Source organism: Lampris incognitus, chromosome 7 (assembly GCF_029633865.1).
Source record: "Lampris incognitus isolate fLamInc1 chromosome 7, fLamInc1.hap2, whole genome shotgun sequence".
Classification (NCBI taxonomy): domain Eukaryota; kingdom Metazoa; phylum Chordata; class Actinopteri; order Lampriformes; family Lampridae; genus Lampris; species Lampris incognitus.
In genome coordinates this window covers 52050685-52064808 of record NC_079217.1, presented here as the reverse complement: position 1 = coordinate 52064808, position 14124 = coordinate 52050685, and the positions used below count along the sequence as shown (strand labels likewise).

The 14124-nt window shown below is 45.0% G+C and overlaps 1 protein-coding gene across 1 annotated transcript in view; it reads left to right on the top strand.

Annotated features, from left to right (window-relative positions):
• gucy1a2 (guanylate cyclase 1, soluble, alpha 2) overlaps window positions 1-14124 on the top strand; it is a 93265-nt gene that overhangs the window by 18936 nt on the left and 60205 nt on the right. The window contains exons 3-6 of the mRNA XM_056282883.1: window positions 990-1187; window positions 8473-8588; window positions 11694-11896; window positions 11975-12586. Coding sequence (XP_056138858.1) covers window positions 990-1187; window positions 8473-8588; window positions 11694-11896; window positions 11975-12586 — 1129 coding nt within the window. The remainder of the gene's footprint in view (window positions 1-989; window positions 1188-8472; window positions 8589-11693; window positions 11897-11974; window positions 12587-14124) is intronic.

Below are 14124 nucleotides of genomic sequence, written 5' to 3'. Positions count from 1 at the left end.
TGTTTCACTTCCTCATTCACCATCTCTTTGTTTTTCCCCCCCAATATTTTTATTGTTCTGCTAAGTTATTACACAGGGATTGAAGGTACAAAAAAAAAAAGAAAAAAAGTATGCATGTGTCAATCTCCTGTATTCACTTACCCACCCACCTTCCTCCCCACACACTGCTTGGGAACGTCCTCACGTAGCCTATATAGTTGAAAAACTATATAGGTTAGTTATTACTCATCCTTGTCAAAGGGGGTTTGTAAGGAATTGTCAAGGTCTACAAAGGGCAGCCATATTGTAGTAAGAGTGACAGGACCCTCTTTATGGATATTTGATTAACTCAAGCTCGAGAAAATAAATGGCATCCCCGACCCAACAATTAAAGCATAGGGGGTGACTTCGGTTTCCATGTCATAATGATCAAGAAGGTGATAAAAGCAACACCATTTCTCTTTCTGACACACACACACACACACACACCTCCCTTCTACGCGACAAATAGTATCTATGTGCCTCCTTCCTTCCTCCCTCTGACTGATTGCTCCCCTCCTCAATCTGTTACAATCCCTCTTTGTTCTCTTTGTCTGTCCATCACACATGCATGCAAACAGCTTTCTATCTTTCAGTATCAGTCCACTAATCATGTTCATGAAGCTCTCTCTCTCTCTCTGTGCATGCTGGGAGTCGGTGTGTGAGTGAGTGTGTTTGGTGAGAGCAACCTGCTGTTAGCAAATTTGATTTATTTATCCATTTTCATTTTTTGTCTTTAGGGCTGATGTGTTCTGATTGAGTTTGTTTATTGTTTGTGGTCTGCTTTTGCTGTAGTTTGTGTGTTTGTCTTAGTTTTTTGTGTGTGTGAGAGAGATGGTGCCCTCAGAGACGCCTTCCCTCTCTATCCGAAATGGAGTGTGGGTTTAGCCCGATCCATCTGTTCCAGTAGAGGTGGTTCACCTGGCTTTGTGAGACCATGTGGGTCATGCCAGCCTGTCCTATGCCTCCAGGATGAACAGAGGTGTTATTGTTTTGTTGAAAGAGGAGCGTTTTGTGGCTGAGTTAATAGTGAGCAGCTTCTGTCTGAATGGCATCTATCTGCAGGTTTCCCCGCTCGCAATGCCCTCCAACCAGATCACCATCTCTGGTGTTCTCCCGTTCATTCCCAAAGAGGTGTTGAAGCGGGAGCTGCAGTGCTTCAGGAAGCTGTAGAGCAACTATAGAAATGTGGGCTTAGGCTGCAAAAGCAATAAACTGAAACATGTCCAGTCCCTCAGGAGATAGGTGTTCATGTTTCTGAATTGTCCATCACAGACGCTGGAGGTTTCCCTCAGAGTGAAACATGGAGAGGGACATTATGTGGTGTACACCAGCACGGGCAGCATGAAATGCTTTGAGTGTGGGGATGTCGAGCACAAGCGGATCACTTGTCTTCACAGGCTGGCTGAGGGGTACCTTGAGCTGGGGGCCAGGCCGGCGCTCCTGGCCTGTGAGGCTGGCTGAGGAGTTTTCCAACGAAATCAGTTGTGTTCCAATCAAATGAAATGAATTGTGTTCCAATGAAATCACTTGTGTTCCAATGGAATGAAATGAATTGTGTTCCAATGGAATGAAATGAATTGTGTTCTGATGGAATGAATTGTACTTGAACGACTGCCTCACTGCTTCGGCCAGCTTTTATTATATACAGGACTGCTTGTATTTTACAAGTAGTCCTGTGTATAATCACATCGGTGCTCCGCCGGATGAGGGGTCAGCAGATGCCACTGCTTTGCTGACTCTGCTGACTGAACCCAAGGCAGGAGAGGGCTACAGCGGGCAGGCAGACAGTCAAGCCAGGGAACAGCGAGCTGATTGAGGCAGAGAGGCAGTGATCGAGGACAGCTTGGCTGTCTTGAGTGTCCCAGCAGAAGAAAGAAAAGGAGCAGAGGAAGCACTGGCAGCAGTAGAAAGCAGCAGGAAAGGGCCAGCAGCTGAACCGGACCTAAGTCAGGCTGGTGGTTCAAAGGAAAGAGGGGGAGATCCGTGTGTTATTGAGATGTTGCTGGTAAGGATATGGAGTATGACACTGATTCTGACTGTACTCACAGTCACACAGTTGTGATCTGTACACACTAGAAGAAATCAATGGTTTCCTAGATGAAACTTGGAAAATCTGTGAAATAGTCAAGTATTTTCCAGGTGCAGGAAAATTTATTCAAAGTATGTTGACTTTGCAGAAAGTAGTTGGCGTTGATTTGTTTATTGAAAAAAAAATTGGGGAAAAAAAACACATAACAGGCCTCAGAAAGATGCTTAAGACTAATAAAGGAAAAGGTTCAAAAAGGTTAAGACTTCATAAGTGAGATGGCAATGAGTGTCATACGTTGGGTGATCTTCCTGTTACCATTTCCTCTAACTGTTTACATCATCTCTCTGTCTTTTATGCACAGGGTGAGAGTTAGCTCTTTGAATATTAATGGTGGAAAGGATCGACAGAAGCGGGCAGTCATTTTAGAAATTATCACACAGAAAATTTAGACAGTTTTTTTTTGTTTTTGTTTTTTTGCAGGAAATGCACAGCGACAAAGAGAATGAGAGACTGGAGTTTGTGGTGGAAGGGCCAGTATATTTTGTCTCATGGGACTAATTTCTCTGCTGGTGTAGCCACACTCTTTTCTCCAGGGCTTGATGTTGATATCATCTCCACCACAGAGATAGTGACAGGCACGGCTTTAATGGTCAGAGTGAAAAGACAGGCCATATCTTTTTGTTTCTTTAACATATATGTTCCAAATCAGGGCTCACACAGGCTGGACATCTTTCAGAAAATAAAGATTTCCTCAAAACAGCATGATCACAGCGAATGTGTTGTGATGGAGGAGATTGGACTTGTACTACAAATTTTACATTAGACAGAACAGGAGAGAGACCTCACTTACAGTCATCCACCACTTTATCACAGGTGATTTCAGGTGATTTGGCGGATCAAACATCCCTATGTTAGGAAGTATATATGGGTTAAGGTGTTGGATGGGAATGTGAGTGCAGCCAGGCTGGATAGGGTTTATATGTCACATAGGTTTAGCAACCTTCGATGGTGTTTTAAGCCCCCAACGTACTCTTCCAGGCATCACTGCATGGAAGGCACTCCCCGCCCCCAACAGTTTCATCCAATCTGGGTTAGCGCCAGTGCTGTGATTGGCTGAAACTGTAGGGGGCGGAGAGCACTGCCTTGAAGAGTACGTTGGGGGCCTAAAACACCATCGAGCTTTAGCAACAGGTTATTGAACAGTCACATTCAACCAGTAGGTGTCACTGATCGTCACTTTAGACTTTAACATCTCACCAACAATTAAATGCAGCTCATAGTGGCACTTAACATTGAGCTGCTTCAGCACAGTGATTTCTTTTTTGGGGGGAACAGGGCCTTTTTCTACCCAATTGTACTTGTCCAATTACCCCACCCTTTCGAGCCATCCCGGTCATTGCTCCACCCCCTCTGCCGATCCAGGAAGGGCTGCAGACTACCACATGCCTCCTCCAATACATGTGGAGTCACCAGCCGCTTCTTTTCACCTGACAGTGAGGAGTTTCGCCAGGAGGATATAGTGCATGGGAGGATCATGCTATTGCCCCCAGTTTCCCCTCCCCCTCGAACAGGTGCCCTGACCGGCCAGAGGACGCGCTAGTGCAGCGACCAGGACACCTACCCACATCCGGCTTCCCACTCGCAGACACGCCCCTCGCTGGTGATGTCAACATATGCTGATGACATTACTGTGTTTGTCAGAGACCAGAGAGATGTGGGGTCCCTGGGTAGTATATATATACGTATGTATCTACTACTACTTTTGGCTGCTCCTGTTAGGGGTCGCCACAGTGGATCATCTGTTTCCATTTCTTCATGTCTTCTGCGTCTTCCTCTGTGACACCAGCCACCTGCATGTCTTCCCTCACCACATCCATAAACCTCCTCTTTGGCCTTCCTCTTTTCCTCTTTCCTGGCAGCTCCACATTCAGTATCTTTCTGCCAATATACCCAGCATCTCTCCTCCACACATTTCCAAGCCATCTCAATCTTGCCTCTCTTGCTTTGTCTCCAAACCGTCCAACCTGAGCGGTCCCTCTAATATAATCATTCCTAATCCTGTCCTTCTTCGTTACTCCCAGTGAAAATCTTAGCATCTTCAACTCTGCCACCTCCAGCTCCGCCTCCTGTCTTTTCGTCAGTGCCACTGTCTCCAAACCATATAACATAGGTCTCACAACCATCTTGTAAACCTTCCCTTTAACTCTTGCTGGTACCCTTCCCTTGCAAATCACTCCTGACACTCTTCTCAACCCACTCCACCCTGCCTGCACTCTCTTCTTCACCTCTTTTCTGCACTCCCCGTTACTTTGGACAGTTGACCCCAAGTATTTAAACTCATATGCCTTCGTCACCTCCACTCCTTGCATCCTGACCATTCCACTGTCCTCCCTCTCATTCACGCATAGGTATTCCGTCTTGCTCCTACTGACTTTCATTCCTCTTCTCTCCAGTGCATACCTCCACCTCTCCAGGCTCTCCTCAACCTGCACCCTACTCTTGCTACAGATCACAATGTCATCCGCAAACATCATCGTCCATGGAGACTCCTGCCTGATCTTGTCCGTCAACCTGTCCATCATCATTGCAAACAAGAAAGGGCTCAGAGCTGATCCTTGATGTAATCCCACCTCCACCTTGAACCCATCTGTCATTCCAACAGCTCACCTCACCATTGTCACACTTCCCTCATACATATCCTGCACCACTCCTACATACTTCTCTGCAACTCCCGGCTTCCTCATACAATACCACACCTCCTCTCTTGGCACCCTGTCGTATGCTTTCTCTAAATCTAAAAAGACACAATGCAACTCTTTCTGGCCTTCTCTATACTTCCCAATCAACATTCTCAAAACAAACATCACATCTGTGGTGCTCTTTTGTGGCATGAAACCATACTGCTGCTCGCTAATCGTGACCTCTCCTCTTAACCTAGCTTCTATTACTCTTTCCCAAATCTTCATGGTGTGGCTGATCAACTTTATACCTCTGTAGTTGCTACAGTTCTGCACATCACCCTTGTTCTTGAAAATCGGTACTAGTATGCTTCTTCTCCACTCCTCAGGCATTCTCTCGCTTTCTAAGATTGTGTTAAACAATCTAGTTAAAAAAACCCACTGTCATCTCTTCTAAACATCTCCATGCCTCCACAGGTATGTCATCAGGACCAACTGCCTTTCCACTCTTCATCCTCTTCATAGCTGCCCTCACTTCCTCCTTGCTAATCCACTGAGCTTCCTGATTCACTATTCCTACATTATCCAACCTTCTCTCTCTCTCGTTTTCTTCATTCATCAGCCCCTCAAAGTACTTCTTCCACCTTCTCCGCACACTCTCCTCGCTTTTAAGCACATTTCCATCTCTATCCTTGATTGCCCTAACTTGCTGCACATCCTTTGCAGCTCGGTCCCTCTGTCTAGCCAATCGGTACAAGTCCTTTTCTCCTTCCTTAGTGTCTAACCTATCATACAACTCACCATACACCTTTTCCTTTGCCTTTCCCACCTCTGTCTTCGCTTTACGCTGCGTTTCCTTGTACTCCTGTCTACTTTCTTAATCTCTCTGACTATCCCAGTTCTTCTTTGCCAACCTCTTCCTCTGTATACTTTGCTGTACTTCCTCATTCCACCACCAAGTCTCCTTTCTTCCTTCCTCTGTCCTGATGACACACCAAGTACCTTCCTAGCTGTCTCCCTCACTATTTCTGCAGTGGTTGCCCAGCCATCTGGCAACTCTTCACTACCACCCAGTGCCTGTCTTAACTCCTGCCTGAACTCCACACAACAGTCTTCCTTCTTCAACTTCCACCATTTGATCTTCGGCTGTGTCTTCACTCGCTTCCTCTTCTTGGTCTCCAAAGTCATCCTACAGACCACCATCCGATGCTGCCTAGCTACATTCTCCCCTGTCACCACCTTGTACTCTCCAATCCCTTTTAGATGGCGCCTTCTACATAAGATATAGTCCACCTGTGTGCACTTTCCTCCGCTCTTGTACGTCACCCTATGTTCCTCCCTCTTCTTGAAATATGTATTCACCACAGCCATTTCCATCCTTTTCGCAAAATCGACCACCATCTGTCCTTCCACATTTCTCTCCTTGACTCTATACCTTCCCATCACCTCCTCATCACCTCTGTTCCCTTCACCAACATGTCCATTGAAGTCCACTCCAATCACCACTATCTCCTCCTTGGGTACCCTCTCCACCACGTCGTCCAACTCTCTCCAGAATTCTTCTTTCTCATCCATCTCACACCCAACTTGCAACGCATATGTGCTGATAACATTCAGCAATACACCTTCGATTTCCAGCTTCATACTCATCACTCTGTCTGACACTCTGTTCACCTCCAGCACGCTCTTGACATACTCTTCCTTCTGAATTACCCCTACCCCATTCTCCTCCCATTCGCACCATGGTAGAAGAGTTTGAACCCACCTCTGATACTCCTGGCCTTACTCCCCTTCCGCCTGGTCTCTTGCATACACAGTATGCCTACCTTTCTTCTTTCCATCATATCAGCCAGCTCTCTCCCTTTACCAGTCATAGTGCCAACATTCAAAGTTCTGACTCTCACCTCCACACGCCTACCTTTCCTCCTCTCTAGCTGCCTCTGGACATGCCTTCCCCCTCTCCTTCTCCTTCGCCCAACAGTAGCATAGTTTCCACCGGCATCCTGCTGGTTAACAGTACCGTTGGCGGTCGTTGGTAACCCGGGCCTCGACCGATCTGGTATGGAAATCTTATTTATGATCCGCATATTTGATTTGGGGAAGATTTTACGCTGGATGCCCTTGCTGACGCAACCCTCCCCATTTGTCCGGGCTTGGGACCGGCACTAAGAATGCACTGGCTTGTGCATCCTCAGTGGCTGGGTTATATAACCTTCGATATATAACAAAGAGCTCAACAATTCAGGAGCAAAGATATATATATTTTATAGCTCAAAGTTGTTAAATGGCAGAACAAGCTTGTTTTGTGCTCAGTGCACTCATCAGCGGCCTAGATGGTTACAGTAAACATCATTATTTATACTGGTTGCCTACATTTTATGTGCGGTGTCCAATTACAGGGTAGGAGGATGGGCCAATCTATGGTTGGAACATTGGTACATTTGAACTGTCTAATGGGGATAGAGTAGGGTACATTTAAACACAAATATGGTAGATAGAGAAAATCAATGGCATAAAGACTAAGTATGGATATATGAACAAAATGTTACATACACAATTAAATGGGCATATATACGTATATATATAGAGTTTTTTTCTAAAACTGTCAATGGTGTTGTGAGTGCTTGACAAATGAGGAGCAGAATATATATATAAAATACAAACAAAAGGTTATACACAGGTATAAACAGTTCAGTTTGGGTTCAGTTACACTTAGTTACAAATTAGATGTTTTCTTCTATGTCTACAGCTGCTGGCCAGTTCGTGCCTGCTGTTTAGATTTGCCAAGTGGGGTTTGCAAATAATAAAGTATTTTTGCATCAGGCACAAGTTGCATTTTTTGGTGTTCATAGAATATGTTTTGCTCTTGGCAAGCACCTTCCACAATATGGTATAGTCAATTCCTTTGTCCGCCAAGGACCAAATATGGCGGCTTAGGGCTGTTGCATTCCTTAAGTGGTTATTTCTCAAATTGCACACGTGGGTGTTGTACCTGGATTTAAAAGTGCGCGAGCACACTTTTAAATCCAACAACCAATTGTGTCTGTAGGGATGCCCGACCAAATCAGAGGTAACACGGGGATTCAAACCAGCGATTTCCATGTTGGTAGGCAACAGAATAGACTGCCATGCCACCTGGATGCCCCTTTGCCTCTGCTATTTTTTGATTAACATTGGTGAGTTTGAATTTGATATCGTTTAGTTGTTATTTTGTGTCTTTGCGAAAGTCCCATATCTCCTCTAAAACTTTTGTAAACTTGCAGCATCGTTTGGATGAGGGTTCGCTTTGCCATCTTGTGCTTGTGTATGAGAGATGTTCTCTGTTCTCTTCATTTGTAGGCTCTTCAACAGTGCTTATTTTGTTTTCATCCCTTTTCCCGTTCTTGCCTCGGTTGTCAGTTCAAGTATCATCAAGAAAGTTTGTATTTGATGTTGTAACGGGGCGTAATAAATATTTTTTCAGAGGATCTGTTATTTTATGCCGCCATTTAGGATGATGACATCACTGGAACTGCTACAATCTTATTTTAATGCTTAATGGCTGAAGATGTGATTGTGTGGCCTTAAGAAATGTAGTTCTGTCATAGTATAGTATGTGATTGTGGTGGGCACAATGGACGCATCCCCCCTTTGTGTCACACAATATTTAGTCAGCCCTGATTGATCTAATTGTGTGTGCATTTGTACTGTATGCCTGTTTGTGTGTGTGCATGTGTGACTATGTGTGCTGTATGTCGTTTACAGGTGCAGAGAGGATAGAAGTGAGGAGAGCCGTACAGTTGAAAAGTGCCCATTTCTGGCAAATTCTGGTTCAGAAGAGGATATCTCAGGAATTCTACAGTATTTGGCCACCATTTTGGGTAAGTGTGTGTTTGTCTGTGTGTGTGTGTGTTTGTGTGTGTACTTGTCTGTTTTTGTTTACTTTGCATTTGTCTCTATTTTTCTTTGAATTTCGTTCTCTCCCCCACACTAAATATTGTTAGCGTATAGCGATCCTATCATCTGTCTCAAGTTTACCTGACTCCATTTACTAAAGCACATCATAGGTATGTGCAGTTTTGATTCCCAGGCCTAAAACTTCCGATACATCATCATTTCTCAAAGAACTTACATTTTGATGATTACTTACTTCCCTCACTGCTGCCTTCTTCAGTCATTCCCAGACTTCATATTTTTTTACCTTTCCCTTGAATCTAGGATCCATTATAGTGGCCTCTTCAAGAAATGCCATTACATCATCATCCTGTACACAAAAAAAAAATTAAACAATAGTTAGGTTATATCTTGTCACTCATTTATTTGGAAAAAAACAGCCAGCTTTGTATGAATTTGGATTATGAAGTGGGTTTTTTGTTTGTTTTGTTTTGTTATTAGAACCTGGTAAAGTTTGGATAGGTCACCTCAGAAGTCATGCTCTGTGACCTTTTCAAGTCTGACATGAAATTGTTAAAATAATATAATGTATATATTGTACATGAAGTTACAGTTTTTGTTTTTATTATGAGTCATGACATGAATTTTCATTAGGCTGGCCTGAACAAAAATTTTTAAGTCATCCATTCTATACTAGTTCTCTAGTATATAATGGATGACTTAAACATTTTATTTGGAGAAGGATGCTGAATATGGAGCTGCCAGGGAAGAGGAAAAGAGGAAGGCCAAAGAGGAGGTTTATGGATGTGGTGAGGGAGGACATGCAGGTGGCTGGTGTGCCAGAGGAAGATGCAGAGGACAGGAAGAGATGGAAACGGATGATCCGCAGTGGCGACCCCTAACGGGAGCAGCCGAAAGTAGTAGTAGTAGATTATATACTAGTTCTCTGAGTAAATGTTACCTGGTTTGTTAGAAATATAGTTGAGGGTCATGGCGTAGGAGGATTAGAAAAAGCCTGTGTAGGGGCTAGCTGGTTAGCCAGCTAGCCAGTAACGTTAGCTCGCTTTACTTAGCAAATCAAAGTTGGATGAAATAAAATAAACCTACACCAAGATTTCCCAGCGAACAACCTTCTTTATGGAGGTAGTTCTCTTGTTCTAGTCTTGTTCTAGATGTTTGTCGCTCCCTTAAAAATCCCAAAGTCCGATATTAAATCGGGAGCTCTTCTTCAGCATGGTTTATCCCGTCGCGCATCCGCGCGCTCTCTCTCTCTCTCTCTCTCTCTCTCTCTCTCTCTCTCTCTCTCTCTCTCTCTCTCTCTCTCTCTCTCTCTCTCTGTCTGTCTTTCTATTGGTATGTCTTTCAGCCTTCTCTTTCTTTCCCCGAGAATCACTCTCTATTTTCTCCCTCTCCATCTATCTCCTTCTGCGTGTATCCGAGTCAAGTCCCAATTATTAATGTCAAAATGCTTCAGTGGTACTGCTGATTCTTGCCCTCTCCTGTCTGGCAGTGATTGTGTAGCCATGTGGTTGTCTGTTTGTTGGTTAGATTTTTTTGTTATTGAGTGTGCGTGTGGTTGGAGTTCGCACTAATTGCAATGAATCAGGGTTGACTGATCACACAGCCAACATCTGTTTTTGGCATGTGTGTTTTTTTTGTTGTTGTGTGTATTTTAGTGTGCATGTTTTTCTGTGTCTGTACATTAGTATGGGCTCGTCTATGAGGGTGTGTGTGTGTGTGTGTGTCTGAGTGTGCGCGCGCATCCTAACACATGTTCATTCGCTGTCTTATTCACGTTCTAGTTTCATTTTTGATCAGCGATGTGCTCTGTGCCTCGCTGTCAGATCAAATAACTTCCTGCAATGAATCCAAGATGTCTCGTACGATATTTATTATACTATGTAGATATGTATATATAATATTGAATCAGTGGCTGTTTTTTTTTGCGGATTTTTTTCCAACGATGGAGAAACCTGGAGGGGTGGGATTGGGAGGAATGCCCCCCCCCCCGCCCCGATCTGAACCCAAGTGGTGCCTTGTTATTGGACTTCTGTGCAAGTCATGGATTGGCCATAACAAACACCATGTTCAAATATAAGGAGGTAGTTCATAAGTGTACTTGGTACCAGAACACCTTAGGCCTAAGATCGACGATAGACTTTGTGGTTGTATCATCAGATCTGTAGCCGTATGTTGATACGTGCAAACTGACACGAAGAGTGCAATTCACCATACTTCTCGTTGGGCCCTTCTGCATTTCACTGCCCTCCAAATCCTGTTTTATCTTTGGTCCGTTTTTTAACTTTCCATTTTTTTCTTCCTCAATTTGTTTATATTGGCGGTTGTTTTACAAGTGTCTCTCATCCCAGTTTTGTTTATTTCCTCTGTTATTCTTTCAGCAGGCATCTGACACATTTACCTTTCAATGTTTAGTATCAGAGCCGGCCTTTCATGTTTCATCTTTGATCATATTGAAGTGTTTGAAATATTTTCAGTGAACTACAAGGAGGCCAAAAGGCAACCATGAGATGAATACAAATACACATGCACAAATATAGCTATTATGCAGAAAGCTCACAGCAGCACGCGGCATAGCTCTGGATGGGTTAACAGATGATGCAAGATTGGCACTAAAGATTTCATGCAGATATGGTCTGTAAGTTCTTGCCTAAAATAGATATCGTTGACTTCAAAAGTCTATCAAAATAATATTTAGATTACAATGGAAGCTGGCTCTCGTACCCCCCCCCCAACACACACACACACACACACACACACACACACACAGATACATACTGTGTTGTAGAAGCTGTTGATGTGCAGTCACGTGCACACCTGCACATATTCAGATGTATGGATTTGTGTTGTGTAGATGTCTAGTCATCTGTGGTTTTGTCTTAACCGTAAGTGTTAAAAGCTCTTTAGTGTAACTCTAGCTTTTTCTCTGTTTGCAGTTTTTTTTCCCCTTCCTACTTGCACTTTTCTCTCTGTGATGGTTTTTTTTCTTTTACGTTTTTTGTTTGTTTTTCCAGGAGTGGGGTTCTGTGTCACTGACATTAAGCAGTGTGTCTTTTACAATTCCTCTCTCCCAGGAGTACCATTCTGTGAGCTGCGGGAGCATTTCGGAGAGGAGTTCTTTGGCCTGTGCTTTGAGGAAAATGAGAGGGTGCTCCGGGCCGTAGGTGGCAACCTCCAGGATTTCTTCAATGGTTTTGATGCCATCTTGGAACACATACGCACCTCCACGGGACGCCGCGTCTCCTCAGAGAGCCCCTCCTTCCAGTGCAAGGACCCTGTTGAGGAGGGGAGTGGGAGAGGGAGAGGGGGAGGAGGAGGCATATTGGATGGAGTCGGGGACAAAGGAGTAATAGAGGGGACAGGGAAGGTATTACTTCTTCATTGTTTTAACCCAGCCCCTGTCGTAGGATTGGTGATGCCGGGGTTGGTCAGAGCGGTCGCCAGGCGGATTTTCCATTCTGAAGTTGAGGTGGAGGAGGCCCCGCCTTTAACTCCCTTATCATCCGATGAAGACTGCAGCTCCACGGCCCCTTGCCCCACTGCATCCTCTTCTTCACCTCCTTCCCCTTCCCCAAAATCCACTGCTCCGAACAGTTTGTCCTTCCTTATCCGGGAGACCTCCCCACCATCCCTCTCCTCCCACCCAAACGCTCCTACAGGGATGTCCAGGAGGGTCCCCCTCTCACTCTCCACTAACCCCACTGACCTACGTATTGGTTTGGCCACGTTCTGCCGTGCCTTTCCATTTCACTTGGTCCTGGGCCCACGCATGGAGCTTCTGCAGCTTGGAGAGGGACTGAGGAGACAGGCCAGAATTGAGCCCCACCGGAGCCTCCCCTTCAGAGACTGCTTTGAGATTGTCTCCCCCAAGATGGAGCCCTCGTTCCAGGGCATCCTGTTAAGGCTTGCGTCCCCCTTCACCATCCGCACCAGGCCGGACTGCACACAGCTCGGCACCAAGGAGAAGGTAAGTGAAATCAAATCCAATTCTCTCGTAATTCATTTGTAGACACGGCTAAGTTACCTTTCTCCTACTATATGCCTTTTCTACATTTGAATTAATACTTAATCAAAATATAGAATAAACATAAAAAAAACACAAAAAGTACGCACACCCATAGATGAACACAGAAATTGATTACAGGTGCGTCAGGTACTTGATAGTATTGCTGTTTTTTCTCTTTGTTTTGTAACCACCTTTAACGACATGAAACAACATGTTAACCGTTCACACCAAAACACACAACAAACACCTACTGGTTGCTGCACGCATAGCGCCCAGTAACAGCCCTGCCCTCTTCAGGTTGTGATCACATTGGACATGGTTTTGGCAGAGAGGTTCCCTTTTCTAATGTTTTTGAGTGGCTTCAAAGCATTTTGGTTGCTTTTTATGCACCCTGGGCGCCTGGTGTTCTTGGAGAAACACCCTGAGCAACTTTCTCTTTCCGCTTCCGGTGTGGGAAGATGGCGGCACAAAATCACGTTTGCAGCAGCCTCACCCGATACCGGTGTGGGAAGATGGCAGTGCAAATTCATGTTTGCGGTGGCCTCACCCAGTACCGTCCATGCAGTGTCTTTGTCCATGTCTGCATCTAAGTTTTTCTTCGTTTCATGGCTGGGAGAGCTGGCGCTGGATCGGCTGGGAGAGCTTGGTCTGCTGCGTCCTGTGGGCCCAGGGAGCACGGCCCTGCCTGCAGCTGTGCCCGAAGAGGTAACACCGAGGGCGGTCTGACAGGTTGCAGAAGTGGGGCAGGCTAAGCTCACTGCTAGCCCATGCAGATCGGCAGTTCAAATAACACCGAGGGCGGTCTGGCGGCGGCCTCGCCTAGCCTCGACTGTGTTTTTAGTGTCATCATGTGGAGTGCAGGGAGGTGTTGTCGAAGGTGTGTGGCTGGGAGGGCTAGCACTGGATTGGCTGAGGGAGCTTGGTCTGCTGCGTCCTGTGGGCCCGGGGACCACGGCCCTGACCAGAGCTGCACCCGAAGAGGAAACACAGAGGGCGGTCTAACAGGACAAGGAAGCGGGGCAGGCTAAGCTAACTGCTAGCCATGCAGACTGGTGGTTCTGACAGTCATCCTGGCTGGCGTTCGTTCTCCTGGACAGTGATTTTTTTTTTAGTTTAGATATATGTTTTAGTTTGGATATGTGTTCTTGTAGTCCTAATAGTTTTTGGATATGTGTTTTTGTCTTTGTGTTGCACTGCTGTGGGCTGGGGGCAAACGATGTTTAGTTTCATTTCATGTGCGCAGCTGCATGAAATGAAATGATAAAGTGTTTCTGATTCTGATTCTCAGCTGAACTGCTTCCAACAAAGATGGAGAAGAAAGAGCTCAAGTAAAGCGCTGTCAAATGCTCCATGTTTTAGGGAAATAAATAGTAGTGTAGGAAATAAAAAGACACATTGTTTAACAATAATAAAAAGGAATGATAATTCAGATAGGTGGATTTGTGTAGCTGATTCACATATCACTAACACGGTCATACAAGTGATGGGAGGAAAAAATA